Source organism: Rhipicephalus microplus, unplaced genomic scaffold (genome assembly GCF_043290135.1).
Source record: "Rhipicephalus microplus isolate Deutch F79 unplaced genomic scaffold, USDA_Rmic scaffold_24, whole genome shotgun sequence".
Lineage (NCBI taxonomy): Eukaryota > Metazoa > Arthropoda > Arachnida > Ixodida > Ixodidae > Rhipicephalus > Rhipicephalus microplus.
In genome coordinates, this window is record NW_027464597.1 from 2,608,062 (window position 1) to 2,628,336 (window position 20,275).

The window sequence follows — 20,275 nt, forward strand, 5'->3', positions numbered from 1 at the left end:
GGAGGGGCACAAAAAAAGGAGCATAGCGAAAAAAGCGAACAAGTTATACAGATGTTAGAGTACACAAAGCTACTGAAAAACAAGTCATACTAAATAGGATGCATAGTTATACATATCTAGAAAGAAAAGCGAACAAACTTCTAGAAACAGTTTCAAGCACAAAAAAGTAAAGCTACGCAGTTGAAATAATAAGATGAGGTAATCTAGCATTGAAATATCAACAGTGTTGATTACACTGTTGATATTTCACTGTTTATACACTGTTGATTACACTGTTGATATTTATGCACAGTGTGCTCACCGTCAACGTGTTGTTTGTGCCATTAACCCGCACAATGTCTTCTTCCGCGGCAATCGCACTCGTTAGACGCGCTGCTGCTCTCAGTGCACATCCGAGTTCTCTCGCTGTCACAACACTCAAGTCCCAGTTCTGGGGCCTGTAGAAAATCTTGAAATCCGTGGCTGGCAACTTGAGAAACGGTCAGCGTTTCTTCCACACCGGCGCTTTCCCCCGCTTGACTTGCTGCGCTCCGTGCGTCTTGCGCCCGTCGCTGTCGGCCTGCGTCTCGCAAGGCTTACTCTTGGCGTTGTCGCCATGCTGAGTCTTCTTAAATCGGTCCTGTGCCTTCAGCACTGGAGCCCACTCTCCCGCTTCAAAATCTTCGGGTGTTATAGTCTCCCCTTCGACGTAGTATTCCATCTTCAGTCCAACAAGGCCCACGGTCACTGAGCGCAAGTCAGACGCCCGGCGACGCGGCCCAGACTTGGCCTAGGAGATAGGCCTAGCCTTGCCACCGCGGGGTTGATAGGAAAATCTCGGAAACTCCAAAAACGGGGACAACCTTGCCTAAACGATTGATGTCCGTAGAAACAGGGCAACCTCCTGCAGACAAGCCCACTCACAGCCAGTCCAGAAAAAAGCGCGTCTGCCGATAGTCGGTCACCGGGCTGGAGCTCATGCGAAACACGTCCGCACAGCGTCTCACTCCAGCCGCGTCTCCACTTCCGGCAATACTTTCTTCTGCTTTGTACGGAGCAATTAAATTTCACTGGCAGAACAAAAGTGCTCCCAGTATGTTTCATTGGCAGATATAGAGCAGCTTCGTTTACTCCGCGAAAGCAGTCGGATTCGGCTGGAAGTCGCAAGCGCCCCATGGCTTGAAATGGCGCCAACTTTGGGCGTGCCAATGGACACCAATCGCGTCAGTGCCGCTTGCGCCTCGCGTCATAGTTAACGTTTTACTAGCTAGCGTAGCGTCGCTGTGTCCAGCGTGCCCATTCAAGCAAGAAATGAGACACACGCATCGCGTTCCATTCTGGCCCTGCTATTTGCTCCAGAGGGAGTGCGTGTGTTTCATTGGTAGATTCCCTTCCGTTGCCCTCCGCCAGAGTCGAGTGCTTCGGCGCAGATTTCCTGGGTCACTTCGAATCTGCCAATAGATGATGCCATTACACAAAACCCAATACACCTCCCATGTCTTGGCGTTTAAAACAAATTTTTGCTGGATTAAACACCACACCGAGTTTTGCTTACAACCGTTCTTCAAGCGCTGGCGTCGACGCCCATTTGAACCGGGTCTACGCCGTGCGCACCACTAATGCTTCGTATTCCATCAGGGTCCTTTTCGGGGAGACGGTCCATAATTTAAATGCGCAGCATTTCTCAGTACCACAATGACTCCTTCGGCGACGGTGGTGCCACCCACAACCCCACTCCTCTTGTACGTCTCGGGCCAGCCCAGGAAGAAACGGGCTAAACTGTCGCTCCAGCAGCCATGAAAGGATGAGACCCTGCCGGGCGTTCAGCAAGCCGAGCACGAACAATGGGGGTGCAGACCATTCTCCCGTGATTCTCCCCCGCCAACGCGGGCGGTGTGTATATTAGTGGCGGAGCACGCATTCGGAATTCACTCAAGGGCGTCTTTACTTGGCTTTCGCTTCATTTGACGCTTTGCTTGACTCGAGTAGATGCGATGGAAGGAACAGTACCTTCAACCAGTAGTGGGGCACAACCCGACATCAGCGTCCCATCACTTGTTGAAGGCAAAGCTTCTCCTTCATTCAGTGAATAAGAATATTAAAGACGAAATAACAAATAAGCATTCCTTAACAATACCCAATGACGCAACATTCATGCGGTCACCCCCTCCAGTCTGCGATGCATTTACTTTAGTTTTTCTCGTAAAAAGTTGGGTGCGCCATTTTTTTTCTAAACAAATCTGGCATCACTGAAGCATCTTGTATATTCGGACTCAGAGATCGGGTTGGTGCCCATTTTGAACCCTACAATAGATGCCCCTAACTATGCAACGTAATTTGACTGCTTTCTTTGCACTTAAAGTTACACATTTGCTGTCCCGTTAGCAGCTTACCATTTCGTGTTAGCTTAGTCATGAATAAAACATCTGAACTATTCGCACAAGGCAGGGGCGTAGGCCGAATTCTTTTTTGAGGGGGAGAGAGAGAATCACTTTCATCTGAAATTATGGCCGGGTGCTTGTCACTTTACGCTGTGTGTGCCACAGTGCAAAAAAAAAAACAATTCAAAGGGAGGAGGAGGGGCACGGGCTTATTGTGGTTACGTCACTAAGGCTAGGGTACATCATTCATCCACATTGTGAAAAAAACAATTCAAATGGGGTGGGGGGGGGGGGCAGGCACGGGCTTATTGTGGTTACGTCGCTAAGACTAGGGTACATGAATCAGCCTTTATTGGTTTGCAGAAACCGGGCCCCGACCCGGGAAACGAACACACGAGCTGGAGTGTGGCAGCACAGTTCAATTGCCCAACAAACTAACATAATAATGCATTTATTCATCACCCTAAATGGCTGCAGTGCGAGGGTAAGTTGTATATACCTGCTTTGTTCTGGAGAACGAAAACAAGCAGGGTGACTGCATCCAAAGTGTTATTTTTATTTCTTTATTGATTTTCTTCTCGATGCACGATTTTGGTGGTGCAACAGACTAAAGGCGACATTAGGAGTCGCCTGTCCGGGTGCCCAGCACCACGCTGTCCATTCGTGACACAACGCAATAGCATTGGGGAAAAGCAAACTTTCAAATTACAGCATAACGAAGTAGAAAAAAATTCAAAAAATTAAGCAAGGCCACGAAAATGCTCAAAATAACGTCCGCGTATCACTGCTCAGCTTAAAAATGAAAGGAAAAGGTGAGAATTTGAAGGCTTGTTTTTTGTTTGTTAGGCACGATACTAATGAATGGAACTGAATATACGAACAGCGCAACCTAGTTATTTCTAGGTCGCGCTGTTCGTATATCCAGTTGTGTCCAATAAACTTGCCCAAGTTCCCCCGCTTCATAATGGACGAAGGGATGACCGCCATTCTAGCTCAGTTGATAAAGCACTGGACGCATCATTCAAAGATCGCAGCTTCGGTTCCTACCAGTGGCAAGTTACCTTTACTGCACTTTTTTTTTTCAAATATATATTACTAACCTCCACTACGCTTTTCTTGGTCTCGATGTATATTATTTAAAATTATCATTGTGTCTTACAAAGCATATCTATGGCAAAAGATAGCAAAACAAATAGAGACACTGAGGTTCCATATGCAAACATGTACACAAACGTCTGCTTATCAATATTTGCAAGGATAGTAAATGTATAACAGTATAAATATATATATATATATATATATATATATATATATATATATATGTGTGTGTGTGTGTGTGTGTGTGTGTGTGTGTGTGTGTGTGTGTGTGTGTGTGTGTGTGTGTGTGTGTGTGCGTGTGTGTGTGTGTGTGTGCGTGTGTGTGTGTGCGTGTGTGTGCATGTGCGTGCGTGTGCGAGTGCATGTGTGTGTGTGTGTGTGCGTGTGTGGTGTGTGTGCGTGTGCGTGCGTGCGAGTGCATGCGTGTGTGTGCGTGCGTGTGTGGTGTGTGTGCGTGCGTGCGAGTGCATGCGTGTGTGTGTGTGTGTGTGTGTGTGTGTGTGTGTGTGTGTGTGTGTGTGTGTGTGTGTGTGTGTGTGTGTGTGTGTGTGTGTGTGTGTGTGTGTGTGTGTGTGTGTGTGTGTGTGTGTGTGTGTGTGTGTGTGTGTGTGTGTGTGTGTGTGTGTGTGTGTGTGTGTGAGGCAAATGAAATAATTAACTTCACTAAGGCCCAAGCATTAGATGCCTCTTACGACGCGAAGACTGACTGTTATGGGAACCAGCATCAGCGCGAAGTTATGAGAAACGAAATCATATATGACGTCATGATAGGACGTGATTGTTGCATGACAACAAAAAATGACGTCATCATACGAGATAGCCACATAGTCAAACATGGGCGGGTCTTGGATACGGCACAGCAAGACCACGTGAGGAACAGTAAGCGTCGATGCCTCTGATCCTGGGGTCAGGGCGAGACCACGTAAGATGCACAATGATATCGGGATGGGCAACCGCACCAAATGGACCGGAGACTAAGAAACAAAATAAAAAAACATAAAAGATGGCTCATTTTATCTTCAAATCGTCTTAGGCATATGCATCAAAACCTTGTGATTTTTTTCTTAGATCTCATTTCATAAAACTCCCTCGGCTAACTCGTGTTGAATGTCGCATATATTGCCACACGTCTAAGTAGGGTGAACAGTTAAAATATGAGTTAGGCAAAACTGACAACTGTTATGTGTCAGAAGTGAGAATTCAAGTCTTGCAACTCCTTTGAAGTACTAAAGTGGAGCTTTATCTTATTAGAACAAAGAATAATGAAGAGTGCTTACCAGGAACTGGCCGGAAGTGCTGTTTTCGTACTTCGTGTATGGGTTCGACAACGTGGTGCGCTCGTCCATGTGCCGAATGTGACTCGTCGAGAAGCTGGCGAAGTCCACCAACCTTCGTCACAAATATGTGTCACTTCACTGTCAGATACACTTGTACCCAAAATCCTAAATTTACAGCTAACCTTAAAGCAGCATGACGATACAACATGAAGCACTAACTTCTTGGAAAGAGCGTTCGGCCTTGAAGAACGATTTTACCAAACTTGTATTGCTTTCCAAGTTTGCACTACAAACAAAATCTTAACATGTACCAGTTCTTGAGCGGAAGTAGTTAATCGCGCCAAAATAATCACACGTAAATTAGCACTCTTTAATGCTGTCCCAAACCAGTGTAGACTGTATTTACCGTAACACATCTGGGCGCCATCATCTTGGCCTGTTAAGCCGATGTTATCTTGTTTTTGTATATCGTGGCGTGATTGCATAAGGCCATAAAAAATTGTATGCGCCAGGCCAACAGTTTTAATGCGTATGCGTGTATCATAACATTCTTTGTTTAGCTTTATCTGCTAAAGATTCTAAAGGTGAAGGTTAAGAACTAAATATGGTAGCACTCAAACTGATGCATACCAAGTGATCGAATGATTTCAACGCTGGAGTTTCTTGCCTGTTTTCTTTTCAGTAAAAGCTTTTTTAGAATCTGTCAATTAAATGAAAAGTTGAGGTTGTGAAGCCCGCTATAAGCGAATTTTCTCCTCTCTCGTTCACAGTAACGGGCTAAATTCTGAGCAAAGAGTGACGAAAAGAGGGGAAGGTACTACCTCACCAGGCGTCGTGAAACGTATTGCACTCTCCTGATATCATTCCCCTGCGTGGGTTATCTTGTTACTGCACAAGTTTAGAACACTGTGGAGCACGGCGACAAACCGTGGCAAATAAATAGCAGCAGTCTGCCGTTACAATTGGCGCCCCACCCACCAGTTGGCTACAACTGGTGGGCGGGGCAAATGGCTACAACTGGCGCCCCGCCCACCATAAAGAGCGAGCATGAGGCCTCCGTATGAAGAGAGGGTACTTGAGAAAGTGCCAAATGCGTGCTCGGCTTGTGAAACCTACGAGCAACACACGAGTGCAAAGTTTTACTCAGGTATTTGCAGCAATGTTAGCTGTCCATTAAAAACTGTTTTTCACGAAGCTTGATCAAGACAGCCCTAAAGAACATTCGCTCTTTTTCCAACCTAGCAACGCCCTAAATTCAAATTTTTTTTTCAGTTCAAGAAAACTAAGTGGCGTGAGAGTAGCCCTAATACTGCATTGTTAAATACAGTATGCGACGTTATAATATCACCCATAGGTATTTTCAACAAAGAAAGTAAATTATGTGCATGGTATCATATGGAAATATTTTGTGCAATTACTCTCGATCAGAGTGGCAAGTGTCTTAAAAGCAGTTTTTCTCTCAATGAGCATGGCAGCGGGAATATGAATACGTCGTTTTGCTTTATAACCTATGTAAGGCCTATTTTTTCCGTAAGGTTTATTTTCTTCCAGATACATGCTGTGAATATTTCATTTTTCACTTCATTTAAAATGACTCATAAATTAAATTTCATAGAGGAATTGCGATAATAAAACGCGCCTAATGAACACCCAAGTAGTCAGAAAACAAATCACGTTTTTGTTACACTTTCAACGACTATTTCTTCGCTGGAATATGCATCATGTACAGAGTGAAAAAACGTTTGCTTGATACGAGCTAACTTCCCTAATGAACTTGAACACAAACATACTCAAGGAGGTGTAGCAGCTCGTCCTCAACGATCTTCTGCGTGCGGTCTATGCCAATGGTAAGCAGGTACTGTTTCTTGAAAGACTGTCGCAGGGCCTACATAAGAAACATTTTAATGGTAAATCACAATTTACAGCACAAACTGTATGCAAATGTATGGCGCACCTATTCTAGTCAACAGGTATTTTAGATAATAATGATATATGTAGGAGCTTAACCTCACAAAAGCATGATATATGGTTGAGAGACGCAGTAGTGAAGGACTGCGGAAATTTTGTCCACAAGGGTAACGTGTGCCCCGCCGCGGTGGTCTAGTGGCTAAGGTACTCGGCTGCTGACCCGCAGGGCGCGGGTTCGAATCCCGGCTGCGGCGGCTGCATTTCCGATGGAGGCGGAAATGTTGTAGGCCCGTGTGCTCAGATTTGGGTGCACGTTAAAGAACCGTAGGTGGTCTAAATTTCCGGAGCCCTCCACTACGGCGTCTCTCATAATCATATAGTGGTTTTGGGTCGTTAAACCTCACATATATCCAAGGGCAACGTGCACCTTAATCTAACACACAGGCCTTTATGGTTATCGCCTCAATCAAAAATGCGGCCACCGTGGGCGGGATTCAATTCTATCACCTATTTTAGGTCTCAAGGCTGAGTCCTTAGATGACTTACCGAACGCGATAGTATGTCGCCGCTACCGGCAGTGCTGCAATGAGCCATGCGAAACTTAGGCGTCAAGTGATGACGTCACATTACGCCTGCATAACGTCGTCGCATCCCATTGTAGCTTGACTAAAGGTTGGCCGACGATGGAAGCAGGTATAGGCAGGCGCGGTGCATAATCTTGAAAAGCTTTCGTTCTTTAAGGTAGTGCTAAACCATGGTAGGTGTAGGCAGGTTCTAGGAGGAAAAGGGATGAATCCTTATACGGAGAAGAAAGCGCAGATGGCTTTACTTCTATTGGAGAGTAAAGATCCGTTTCTGCTGTCTCCCCGCCGAGGGCAAGCTACTTGATTGAAAAATGCCCCCACCTCCCCGAAGGAGATCGTGAGCAAATCTGAATGCGCAGCAAAGCGTTCATAACGGCGTTCCGCACGCAAGAATCCATCGTTAGAAGAATGTTTTAGGGGTGTAGCTCCTTAAAGCGGCACCCGATTGTCCCTCGTCGCAGTACGTGTCTTACGCTTTGACCCGCAAGACGGTGCTGGTGGGAGATTTTTCCTGTGCGTTGTTGAACAATAAAAAATTTGCAGCGTGCGCGTTAACTAAAAGCCGAATTCACCTGTCTCTCATTCCGCATTAGCAGCTATTGGCATGCACATTGAGCACTATCTGACAAGAAAGGGTTGCTACGTTATACTCGCCGGGCGTAACCTCCTTGGTTTTTAGAAAGGTTTATCGAGCGTTGCGCCCCAGTGCCATGAATACATTGAACTAGTATATACCATGAACTCGAGGTGGTTAAAGGTGGGCAGTAGACACGAAGCGCCAAGAAGACACGAAGACACGTAAGAAAGTGTGCTTGTGACACCTCTCGTTTAGTCCTTGGAATGTGCGCTGGATGGCGGTGCTTCTATATGCGGAATATATGATAAAAAAATGTGAGATTGTGGTACTTTGAGTGTTGACTAGCTGGACGAACGGACACACAGACAGACGCATGGACGGATGCATGGATGGCTGAACAACAGATGGACGCATGGACGGACGCAGGGGAGGATGCATGGACGAACGCAGGGACGCACGCACGGATGAACGGGTGGACGCACGAACAAACCCATGCATGGACGGTCACACAGACGGACGCATGGACGGACGGAAGCAAGAACGAATGGACGGACGGATGCTTCGCTCCACTCCCCGTCATTCACCCGTGGATATGCTGCCATTTTCTTTTTTCTCACACACCATGCAGCCGATAGCGCTGTTCACCGCATGTGGCGTTTTTCTGTCACGAGAAACGCGGTATGCATTTCCAGCTCTCAATCTTAGAGGAGCGTTTGATAACGTCAAACACAGTAGTAATCTTTCCAGCCTCTCTACCACAAACAGTGGTCAAAAGACCATCAAATACATTCGAACCTTTCTGTCTCATCGCACCGCTTTCATCTGCCTCGATTCTATCGAACATGGGCCGTACCCAATAGGCACACAGGGTACACCTCAAGGTGCAGTCCTGTTGCTCCAACTCTTTAACCTGGCCATGGAGAAGCTCTCCTTCCTTCTGCCCGAGTCTGAAAGAATACACCACGCATTATGTGCCACCGATAATACAATGTGGACAAACACTGGCTCCCCAGCACAAATTGAACAGTCCCTACAAAAGGCTGCCCTTCTAATGAACGCTTACGCAGCTTTGTGTGGCCTGGAGTGCTCTCTAGCATAATCGGCTATTTTCTCGGTATCCCACTTACTACCACCCTAGGTTTGGCTTCCGTCTTGTTCCGTTCCATCAGTCGATAAAATTTGAATTCCTGGGCTTCACATCACATCCCTAGGACATAACTGCAAGCCTCTGACACACCAGCGAACAGGTGAGCCGTATGATACGGCGGGTGTCTACCAATTGCGGCAGCCTCCGTGGGACACAGCCCATGCGGTTGGCCCATGCGTTTGTGACCAGTGCCGTCCTGTACGCCTCACCTTACCCTCGCCTGCGTCGTCCCCACCAGCACCAGCTGGACGTCCTCCTTCGTTCAGTATAGACACGTGCACTCGACCTTCCCATTGCCACCTCAACCAGCTGATTCGCGGCACTGGGGGTACATAACTCCTTTGAAGAGCTGTGTGAAGCTCATCGTGTTAGTCAAATTATTCGTCTGTCGCAGACGCCCTGTGGGCGACGTGTATTACACAGGCTCGGCCTGAAGGCGATCTCTAATCAAGACACTCCGACGCCCATATCGGAACTTTGGCGGCAAAAACTATAGGTGGAACCACCACCTGGCAACATGAACCCCGAGGCATAGAGTTTCTCAAAATTAACTAGAGGGCACTCTGGCGCTGCGATCGTTCAGCGACCATGGGAATGATGGGCAGTAGACACACTTGCCTAGTCTTCGTACTTGCGGGCGGCGAGTCGTACTTGTGGCTTCTTTTATTGCTGTGTTTCGGTTTTGTTTTGAAATAAAGATTGAATGCTTTTGAACTTCGTGAGCCAATTTGCAAAGTAAGTCTAAAAAATAAAATGGTGAAGCGCAACCGCTGAACATTTGCAAATGCTTGTTTCGTAAGAAAACAGCTCCAAGCCACACGAACACACACGGAGCCAAAAGCAGGCCAGAAGTACGAATATTATACAAATGTGTGTACTACCCATCATTCCCATGCTCGCTGAAGCGCCGTGCGTTGCAGCTCCCATAGACACTAGCGCCAGAGTTCCCTCTAGTAAGTATTGTGGGAAACTCTATGCCCCGAGGTACACCCCAGCTGAAACCTAGCACGTTCCACGGCCCTGCAGGCGCGACACTCCAATCGCCCTGGCCTTTTCTACGTAGACGTCTCGGGCCCATCTCCCTCGGGTCGCATCACCGCCGCCGTGATCACAGAAGGAAAACATGTCGATGGCTTCTACTTTAGAGCCAACACTGTGACGCAAGCTGAGGAAGTTGCGATTGCTTTGGCCGCCTCGCATCCCACCTCACGCACCAACCTTACGGACTCGTGCTGGGTCTGTTCCCAATACATACAGGGTTCCATCGCCTCTCTGGCAGCTCACCTACTTCGGGCAGCCTCTTGGCACTTCAACCCTCGTATAGTGTGAATCCCAGGTTACTCGGGCCTGCCCGGCAACGAGGCGGTGAACGCCGCTTCCCACGCTTCTGTCATCCTGGCCGTTGCGCCTTTATTTCCGGAGTCGGAATCTGGCAACACTCACCTGACGCGCTTTCGCGAAATTCTTGCCTGTTACCGCGCTTCGCGCCACCTTTACCCGGACCCCGTACATGGTCTGGACAAAGCGGACGAGCGAACGCTACGCCGCCTCCAGACGAACACCTATCTCACTTCGGCGGTCGCCAGACATTTTTTGCCAGAAATCAGTGGCACCGGCTCGACCTGCCAGGTCCTGGTCGACACCTACCACATCGTCGCTTCGTGCCCCACCAACTCCCTTTCTTTTTCTCTCATTTTCCCATCTCAACTAGAGAGGCTTGGTAGGAGTACCTGCGTCACTGCTCGACTTTGGATGCTCAATGCTCAATGTTAAAGGGCCACTAACCAGGTTTGACAATTTTGAGCTGACAAGCGCAATGCGTAGACGAGGCGCTCATGATCGCGTCTGCCAAACTTTGCAACGATACGCACCGCGGAAACGGCTCAAATTTCAAGTTGAAAGCTGCTCCCCCTCCCCTCTACCAGCGCACGCGTAGAGAATGAGGGCATGACGTAGGCGTAGGAATGGCCCTACGTACACGGCAATGCAGTGACGTTGGTCCTCTACGTGGACGAGTCTGCTCTGACGTTGTCAACAGTATACCACGTGACACGGCAAAAAATATTTAACACAACATGCGTAGTTTATGTATTTGTTGCTTTAAGTGATTAATAAAGCTTCAAATAAATAATGAGACGCAATAAAAAATTGTGCACGTTTTTCTTTCATTTTTTCCCATGAAATGCTACGAGATGCGGGGCTAATGTGCCAGCGTTGCGCATGCGTTCGTGTCCTCGCGGTCAGTGCATTGAGCAGACAACCGTCGTGGAACGCTCCTACGCGTTCACGCACTCATTGTGCTCATGTGATCTACCGCGTCTAAGCCAGCGTTTCCAAACCCTCCCGCAGAAACAGGCAGAAGGCTACAAAATAACGCTGCTCAACAAAGCAACGCTGCTTGCGTTCTCGGGGGCTGGGCTTGTTCTGCACGTCATGCGCACGTCACGGCATGGTCGGATGCTGGAGAGGGTGGGGAAGAGAGTTAGCTTGCGAAGGCTACGCGGAGGAGCGGAAAGGGTTTGGAGCTCAGCTCCTCTCACCCTCGTTTAGCGCTGCTTCAAAAAACCTGTTTTCTCCGCTCGTAATGAAGCGATTCAAAAAAATTTCGTGGCAAAACGTTTCTCATCGGACACCCAACAACATCCACTGTCTAACTAAAATTCGTTATGGGGCCTGGTGAGTGGCCCTTTAAGGCACGCTCGAGCAGCGACCAACTCCATTGGCATTCCGGAATAGGATCTTGCCACTCAAGCATGCAATATGTCACAACTATCTGGTACATTTTCTCTAATAAAATGTTTTCTGCAACCACCAAAAGCTCTACTATCTAGCCCGCACGGTTAAACAATACTTTGAAGTGAACAAACCAAACACCGTTCTCGGCTCGGCGTTGGCGTTTTCAGAGCGGCGTCTCGAGCACACATTTTCGGATATTCTTGAGAGGCGCCCAGCCAGCGAAGAGTCGATATTGAGGCACGAAAGGTCGGGGAAGTGGGGAGCAGCGGGGAGGGAGAGTGGACGGTGACAGGGGTGGCGAAGCACTGCACCTACCCTCTCCTACGCTCTCTTGAAGCACGTCCTCCGGTTGCCAGGGGTGAGGAAAAGTTCGAGTGTCCGCAGCTGTTGCTACGGGAGAGGGTGGTAGGCGGATCCTCACGGACGCCTGACATAGCACGACTAAGCAATGCAGTCGCATTTAAAAAGTGACTTCTCACGCTGCAAAACTGTTCACCGGCGAACCTGTGTAATATAGGCACTGGATCTGCACATCCAAGGTAAGTCCAGCGGGAGATTTCTTCTGCGCGTTGTAGGGCAATAAAAATTCGGAACGTGCGCGGTAAATAAAAATCAAGGCATATACACGGAGTGCATAATGATAAGTGAGGCGAAGCATTCGTCCGTCCGCGCATCCTTCTGTGCGACCGTCCGCGCGTCCATTCGTCCGTTTGTGCGTCCGTCCATCTGTGCATCTGCCTGTGCGTCCGTCCCTACGTTCGTATGTGCATCCGTTCCTGCGTCCTTTCGTCCGTTTATCTATCCGTCCGTCCATCCATCCATGCATTCTTCCGTGCATCTGTCTGTCCGTCCATCTATCTAGTAAACATTCAAAGTACCGCCATCTCACATCTTTTTATCACATATTCAGCGTATAAATGTACCGCCATCCAGCGGACATTCCAAGGACTAAACGAGAGGTGGCACACGCGCATTTTCTTACGGCCTGCGCTTCGTATCTACTTCCCACCTTTCGCCGTGTCTAGTTCATGGCTATATACTAGTTCACTATAATATGGCACTGCGGGCAAATTGTCGCTAAAACTTGCTAAAACCAAGGAAGTTACGCCCAGCGAGTTTAACGTGACATCCATTTCTGGTGAGATAGTGCTCAAAATGCGTCCTTCTGATACTAGTTTTTTTTTTTAGTAAGCAACAACATCACGGGAACTTTTATTGGAGATTGTCACCAATACTCGTCTGTGTAAGTTATTTCATAAAATAACTATCTTTTTATTTGTGATCAACGTGCGCTGGTTTCCTCCTAAATTGAAAAGGGTGCGCGTGCGCCGCTCCTCCAATTCAGCCGTGGAGGTGGCCACCTACTACTACTGCTACTACTACTCCATACATCGCGGACGCCCGACTCACGGAATATGCACTTCGACCCCAAAAAGCGGACCATGGGTCTCTACGTCCAGTCGTAGTCTACTGTCTCTCCCCACCCATTAGCAGTAACTGGCATGTTCAAGAGAAAAACATCGGTCAATCACTGCGTGGTTTCGCCTCCTAAAATTCTTCTCCCGCGCCATGCTACGAAGAGCGCCAGCGTCCGTCTCCAACAGTGTAGGCGTTAACCAAGGAGGTTATATTATTGTTAAACTTTCAAGCTCTTTCACATAGTTATGTGTTACGCCCTTTTTTGATTAACGGGCTGTAATCTGTCTATTGCGTAGTACTGAATTACCATGTTTATTGCAATGATAATTTTTATGAAGTTCAATGTTGTTTTTATAATTATTTTTGCCTTGTTCATTTCTTTACGCTTTCCCCTAGATACGTAGATGGTGATGGTGGAAACGACCGGTTACAACTTGTTTGATAGGCTTCTACGGAAATTTCGCTACCAGTTTACATATTCCATGTACAGCGTTGCCGCCACATCTGCCCTTGAAATCTTAAATTAATAGCAAATTCCGCTTCAGAAACCTTTGATCACACACTTTAAAGAAGCGTAAACACGGCAGTGCGTGCAACTTACCGCGACGATTTCGCTGACGTTGTGGATACTTCTGGGCATGACTTCCAGGCCGTCCAGGTGGAGTCCGTCAACTCCACTGCGGTCCAGCCACACGCGGGCATCCGAAGCGAGACGCTTCGGAGACCAGCCCGTCTGCAGCATCGCATCCAGGTCGACGGAGAGAAGCAGTCGCACGTCACCGGCCAGGTCGCGCAGATGCAGGAACTTCTTGAAAGCCGCTGTGTTTATAAAAATAAATCGATTGGGTCTAAATGGTTTAAATAGAATTGTTAATAATATTAACGTTATAATATTATAAAATGGAAATACTACTACCGCCACTACTATTATTATCAATATAATTATAACAATATTGATAATAAAATAATAGCAGCAGCAGCAGTAGGAGGAGGAGGAGGAGGAGGAGGAGGAGGAGCAGTAGTAGTGGTACGAATTGAACATGTCATCCTGATGCTGTAGGCTCAGTAGTTAAGGGCAGTCAGTTGTCACTTTGATTTATGTCCTGGTTATACATAATGGTCAAGAGACTACGTATCATATCCTTGCGGCAGGATGTTTTCCTTGGCATTGTTGTCAGTCGATTTCGTTAGGTTTTACAACGTTGTACATAGTTGTAGCTACAACTGCAACTACACCTATGCAGCGGCACATCTCGGAGCCCTCATATGCTGATTCTTCAGTGTATGACGGCGTATAAACGTGATTGCCTCTAACTTTTTTATACGAACTTGTCATCTCAATGCAACCACGAAAAAGTTCATAACTCAATCTGAGTTATTTCGGCAATGATGAGAAATATAGGGATACAGTTCATTGATATCTGGGGTTTAACGTCCCAAAACCACCATATGATTATGAGAGACGCCGTATTGGAGGGCTCCGGAAATTTCGACCACCTGGGGTTCTTTAACGTGCACCCAAATCTGAGCACACGGGCCTTTAACATTTTCGCCTCCATCGGAAATGCAGCCACTGCAGCCTGGATTCGATTCCGCGACCTGCGGGTCAGCAGCCGAGTACCTTAGCCACTAGACCACCGCGGCGGGGCAGAGGGGTACAGTAAACTGACAAACTTGATATTCATTCATAATGTTAAATCATAAGCAGAATGAGAAACCTTACTAAATCACAAATAAGGCAGTGCTTCTTCATGTCTTACGCCTGTGTCATTAAGTTTTCTATTTTTTATCTCAATGTAACATAATGAACGAGTGATATTCATCTCACTTATTGCGGCTTTGGATGCAAAGCATCTGCGAAGCTGGTCTACGTGTTCCTACTTGGGCTGAATATATTGAAAATTACAGAGCTTAATGAAGTGTACCGAAGAATAGAAGGCAAATGCGCATATACACTCCATACACAGAAGCTAGCAAGAACGACGCTGATAAGCTCTCTGGCAAGTGGTATCAAAAAGACCGACCTGCTGCTTTTTTTCTCGATCTGTGTTCACCTTTGTGTGTACGTCGCTACAATCCGTATGCAAGCACGCGCACACAGACGTATGTATGTATGTATGGGTGGATGTATGTACGTACGTACGTATGTATGTATGTATGTATGTATGTATGTATGTATGTATGTATGTATGTATGTATGTATGTATGTATGTATGTATGTATGTATGTATGTATGTATGTATGTATGTATGTATGTACGTACGTATGTATGTATGTATGTATGTATGTATGTAGGTATGTATGTATGTATGTATGTATGTATGTATGTATGTATGTATGTATGTATGTATGTATGTATGTATGTATGTATGTATGTATGTATGTATGTATGTATGTGACGCCACCGTGGAAGACTCTTCCCCAAGGCACTAAAGTATGGACTGAGTTGCGCACCGGGGTCGTAGCTGTAGAGCACGTCCTTGCTGCCGTGTGGTGACTGGGATCCTGGTCTGTTTGGCACGCTGGCGTAGATGAAGTGAGTGCAGACGCCGTAAGGGTAGACACCCGTGCGGTACCGTGCTGAGAACCGGCACAGCAGGTTCAGGTTCGGCGACGCTGAACGAGAGAACGACACCAGTCCCGTATATATTCAGGTCTTTTCAACATCCCTGCATTAGACAACTTGCCGGGTTTATCGCTCAGTGGCTCCATAATACAAGTTAGTTTCAAATAGTTTTGACAGATTTTTCTATTATTGGGATACAACAAAGGCGAGAAAGATATGATGTAGCAAGAAGGGGCACCATACCTTCTCGCATTGTGCAGAAAAGATAGCCCGGTAATGTTTCATACCGGGCTAGTTTGCCGACACCGTACGTTAACTGCACCAAACTTCTTCCAAGTTTGCGCCAACGATGCTTTACACTGCTCGCATTACCTACGATGTGGGTGATATTGATAGCGAAAACTGCGATGACCACAACTATATAGATGGTGATGCGCTGTACCAGTTGTAAAATACTCGAAGTCGAAAATTATGAGTGGTATAGCAACGGGAACCGAAAAGATATGACAGTGATAATAATGTTATTTGGCGTTCAATGTTCCAGACTCATGCCTTGACTATGAGAGAGGCCGTAGTGGAGGGCTGCGGAAATTTACATTACCTGGATATCTTTAACGTGCGCCTAAATCTAAGCACACGGGCAAAAAAATGACCTGACTGGCGCCTACCTTTCAAGTAACGTTTATTAGAAATTATTTACATGAACAGAGGACCGCGCAATGCGACCATACTAAACACAATTTGGTGGTGCTTCACTGGACTGGTATAGCTAGAGATAAAGATTTTCCTTTCTTAACTTACATGTGACCGCCACTTTGACTACTCAGAAAGCACATATTTTATCTTCAACTACTACCAAGCAAACACAGGTGCACGCAGTTAAGTGCGCTCTAATCTTGTCAGTTTCACTTATCTCCCTAGCCGACGTGTGCTTGTACTTTTTAAGCACATACGGGAGACTACAGACTGCGAAATAGACCAGCGCTTCTTGTAGTGCAATGTTAAATGCGTGACACCTGCAAAAACCTTGGCGAACGACGAATCCACCCCTACTGTTTTCTCGCCCGGACCTTCACAACATAACGATGATAATCATCATCATGAATAATTGCCGTAATGTTTAAAAATTCCGAACGTGACTCAGCAGTATACAACCTCTGCATTTCCAGCGTTGTGAGGAGTGTGTAACGCCCGTTTGAGACATAACAGAATGCTTACTTGCATGAGTACTTACTCGGGGCATTTTCTGAAAGGATCATTGAAAAACGCACATGTCATTCAGAGAAAGGAACCATAACTTAAGGATCACGTACAGTGGCACTCCGAGCAGACAGCGTTCTCTAAAAATATGCCGGAGCCTGCACCTTTCTATCCTGAACGACACATCCCACGTCCGCTTTTGACTACTATAGGCCAGCAGGTCATTATGTCCGGGAATGTGAACTATGCAGCAATACCATCACGACTGTTAGTGTCCTTGAAGCGTAATGTGTATGTTGTGGGTTCCGTCCGTCTTACTCATACATTGTATTATAAGTTGAACAGAGGCCAAGTTGTATTTTTCAGTCTTTCTGAGGAATATGCTAACAACATTGAGTGTTGTCACTTTTATTCTCGCTTGGGGGAAACCTCTTAGTTATCTTTTATTTTTTGCTCGCAACTTCGGTAACATTCCTTGTTTCAAAACAAAACGTTTAGGAGCTGAATTCGTTTACTTAATGAATCAGTGACGAAAAGTTACATCATATTGGCGGAACTAGCTTAAGCGCTGGTCTAATCAAAGGTTGTCTTATTTTTGACTAAGTTATGCGAACTGTCTTTCCGAGAAGCACTGATCAACCACACTGCATTTTACTTGTTTTCTCTTTGTTGTCGCAAAGCGGACATAGCAGGTCCTGTCAGATTGCGAGAGTAAGTCACCTGCGAAGGCATTGCCTCTATGATATTTCCGTTCTCAAGAGCTATGTAAAGCGACTCGTGTTACATACGTAAAAAAACCGTGCTGAGCACATTCATTCATGTGCGTATTTCGTGGTAACTTTGCTATATGGCACCATGTTGAAAAGAAAATTCGAGAGAGTAGTGCAGCTGCAATGTCTGCAGTACATCACATGTTGCGTATAGGAATGGCAGATTCGCTACCGATTCGTTGAGAAAAAATTGGTACATTAGTTGCCTATGCAGGTCAGACAAGAGAGTTCGAAGCCTGAAGGCTAACATATTTACGCGCACTCTTGGGGGAGATGGCTGTAAGGGTTCTGCATAAAAATTTTCGAAAGGCACACAATTTGAGAGAGGGATGAGACGGGGTGAAGGAGGTGTTAAACTTATGAAGTTCAAGTTCACATTTATTTTTGGTCACGTATGTTTACTAGCTATGACACATATCTCTCACCACCGATCCATAATTATGAAGACTGATACTGATTCATATGTGGTGTTTAACATCCCATAACCACCATATGATAATGAAAGACGCAGAAACATGAAGTCTGACAGAGAGAGAAAGATAAAGGAAAGACAGGTTAACCAGAGACCCCGGTTTGCTACCCTGTGCTTGGGAAGGAGCCAAAGGATGTAAAAGAGTGAAAGAGAAGAATATATATCCGTGAAGACGTGATTCGCGCATATGAAAGGGGAGTCGGATTGCTTTCGTCATAGCACTCGCAATGGGTTTTCTGATCTACGAGACTACCTTGCCACCTGTTCAGTCTGAAGTATCTAGGTGGCAAGGACACCGCGGCTGAATGGTAGGGTGGGTATAAAGGCTTTCTACCAACTGGTGTTTCGTCATTGCACATCACGCTTAAGCGGCAGCAACGCGATGCATTTTCGTATCTTTTATTGTTAGTGCTTTTAACTTTCGTGTTAGTGCTGTTAATCCTTTATTGTTGGTGCTGTTAGCTAATTTTCGTGACTTTTATTGTTAGTGTTGTTAGTTTTCACTGGTGCACTGTAAGTTCAGATTACCATTTCGTCTAACGAATAGAAGGTGAATCATCGAGACTGCCCGCTTTTCTTCAGAACCTGATAGAGACTTTTTAGAAAGATTCAGAAATACCGTACGCATGGTATATTAACGCTCCTCATTTCTTGCTCGTTGTCTTTTGGCAGCTCCTCAATTCATTTAGGAAACACCAGAACCACAATATTTTCAATGGGCTTGTCTTATCTCACTGTTGCCTGTCATCCTACGCATTGTTCACCACGAAGCTGTCGCTAAAGGGATGCACTATTGCTGAAAACGTGGGTAGCATAAGCACAACGAACTAAACGAGCAGTGGTACTTAATACCATACCCTATTGCCGTACCAAACTTTCGTGATCTGGTAAAAGTCACTAATAGCAGAAATCTTGGATGTCAATATGCATTCGGTGACGTCAAGCATGACGCTGTAAGGCCACCGAAATTTTAACGAAGGAAAACGGTTTGGTCTGGCGGTATATAAGCATCACTGTTTTGCTTGCAGCAGTGGTTCGACCGTGTCTTCGCTGGTAAAAAGAAGAAAGGTGAGGGGGAGTGAAGTGCGCCACGCCTCGCCGTGTCGCCATGGTGCCCACTTTATTTGGCCAAATGTCACCTGTCCTGCGCCTCACTGTCGCATGACGCTGAGAGCGACTCTTTCGGTCCAGAAAATGGTGGCTAGCAGTTCCTCTTGTTCATCAATCCTAATGAGTTTCTCATATGGTAATTTTCAAGGAGCTCTTGAAGGAATGACTTCGGAGGGACAAAACAGCCGCACCCCCTGAAGATGGGACCATGGGTGGATGTAGTTAATTTATATATGTTAGATTATCTGACAATTTTGATTCAGTTTAGCCACTACCGATATTCGCCAGTCGGTGAGTACTCGCGAAACAGTACGTTTGCACGCGTCGTAGGATTATAGCCAACACTCTCGTCAAGTTGTCTCGCGGTGAGTAAAACCTAACTTTTATATACACATTTTTGTAATATCGTTATAAGAAATGCTTCCTCGCCAATTCACCGGCGTCACACTTGCCACAGCCACAGCCGGGGGCGACTAATCGCGCCACCAACGTGACTTCACTGCTCAAGTCACGGAACTGTCCCGCATATGGCCGTTCATATTCCCCTCCTTTTGCACTGGTTAAAATATGCAAACACGTGCCGTTGAAACATGCCATTGTATTAAATCATAATTACTCAAGCATTGACAATCTTACATTCTCGAACCAGCTCTGTCTACAATGCTGCGAGTATTGTGACTAGCGAGAAGTCTTCAAATATTGTCGGCAAACGCCTGGCCTGACGTGTTCGTCCTGCGTGCCTTTTAATAAGACAGATTTGCTTACGTTCAGAGTTTTCTTCAAATGCCTTCTTGATGACGTCCATGCTCTCATCGGCGTCTCCTGAACAATGACACGACAGAAGACTTCTTGAGCACCTGCCGTTAGTTACAATCTAAGTATAAATACCAGCTCCATCCCCGAAAATTTGGCATGCCTGTCAAACATCTCAGCAACAAAAGCATGCTAAATTGTTTCCGTTCAAGCCATAAAGCAACTACTTTGATGCAGGTACCTATGAACTAGAAATTAATCATACTATCACGAAATCTCACATCCGGTTGAACTGTGA

General features: G+C 46.3%; 1 protein-coding gene across 1 annotated transcript in view; it reads right to left on the reverse strand.

The window, feature by feature from the left end:
- LOC119181566 (acidic mammalian chitinase) overlaps positions 1-20,042 on the reverse strand; it is a 58,170-nt gene extending 38,128 nt beyond the window's left edge. Inside the window, exons 1-5 of the mRNA XM_037432819.2 lie at positions 19,990-20,042; positions 15,561-15,722; positions 13,708-13,925; positions 6,526-6,620; positions 4,736-4,847 (exon numbers count right to left, since the gene is read on the reverse strand). Coding sequence (XP_037288716.1) covers positions 4,736-4,847; positions 6,526-6,620; positions 13,708-13,925; positions 15,561-15,722; positions 19,990-20,029 — 627 coding nt within the window. The 5' untranslated portion in view covers positions 20,030-20,042. The remainder of the gene's footprint in view (positions 1-4,735; positions 4,848-6,525; positions 6,621-13,707; positions 13,926-15,560; positions 15,723-19,989) is intronic.
- Between the last annotated feature and the right edge of the window lie 233 nt (positions 20,043-20,275).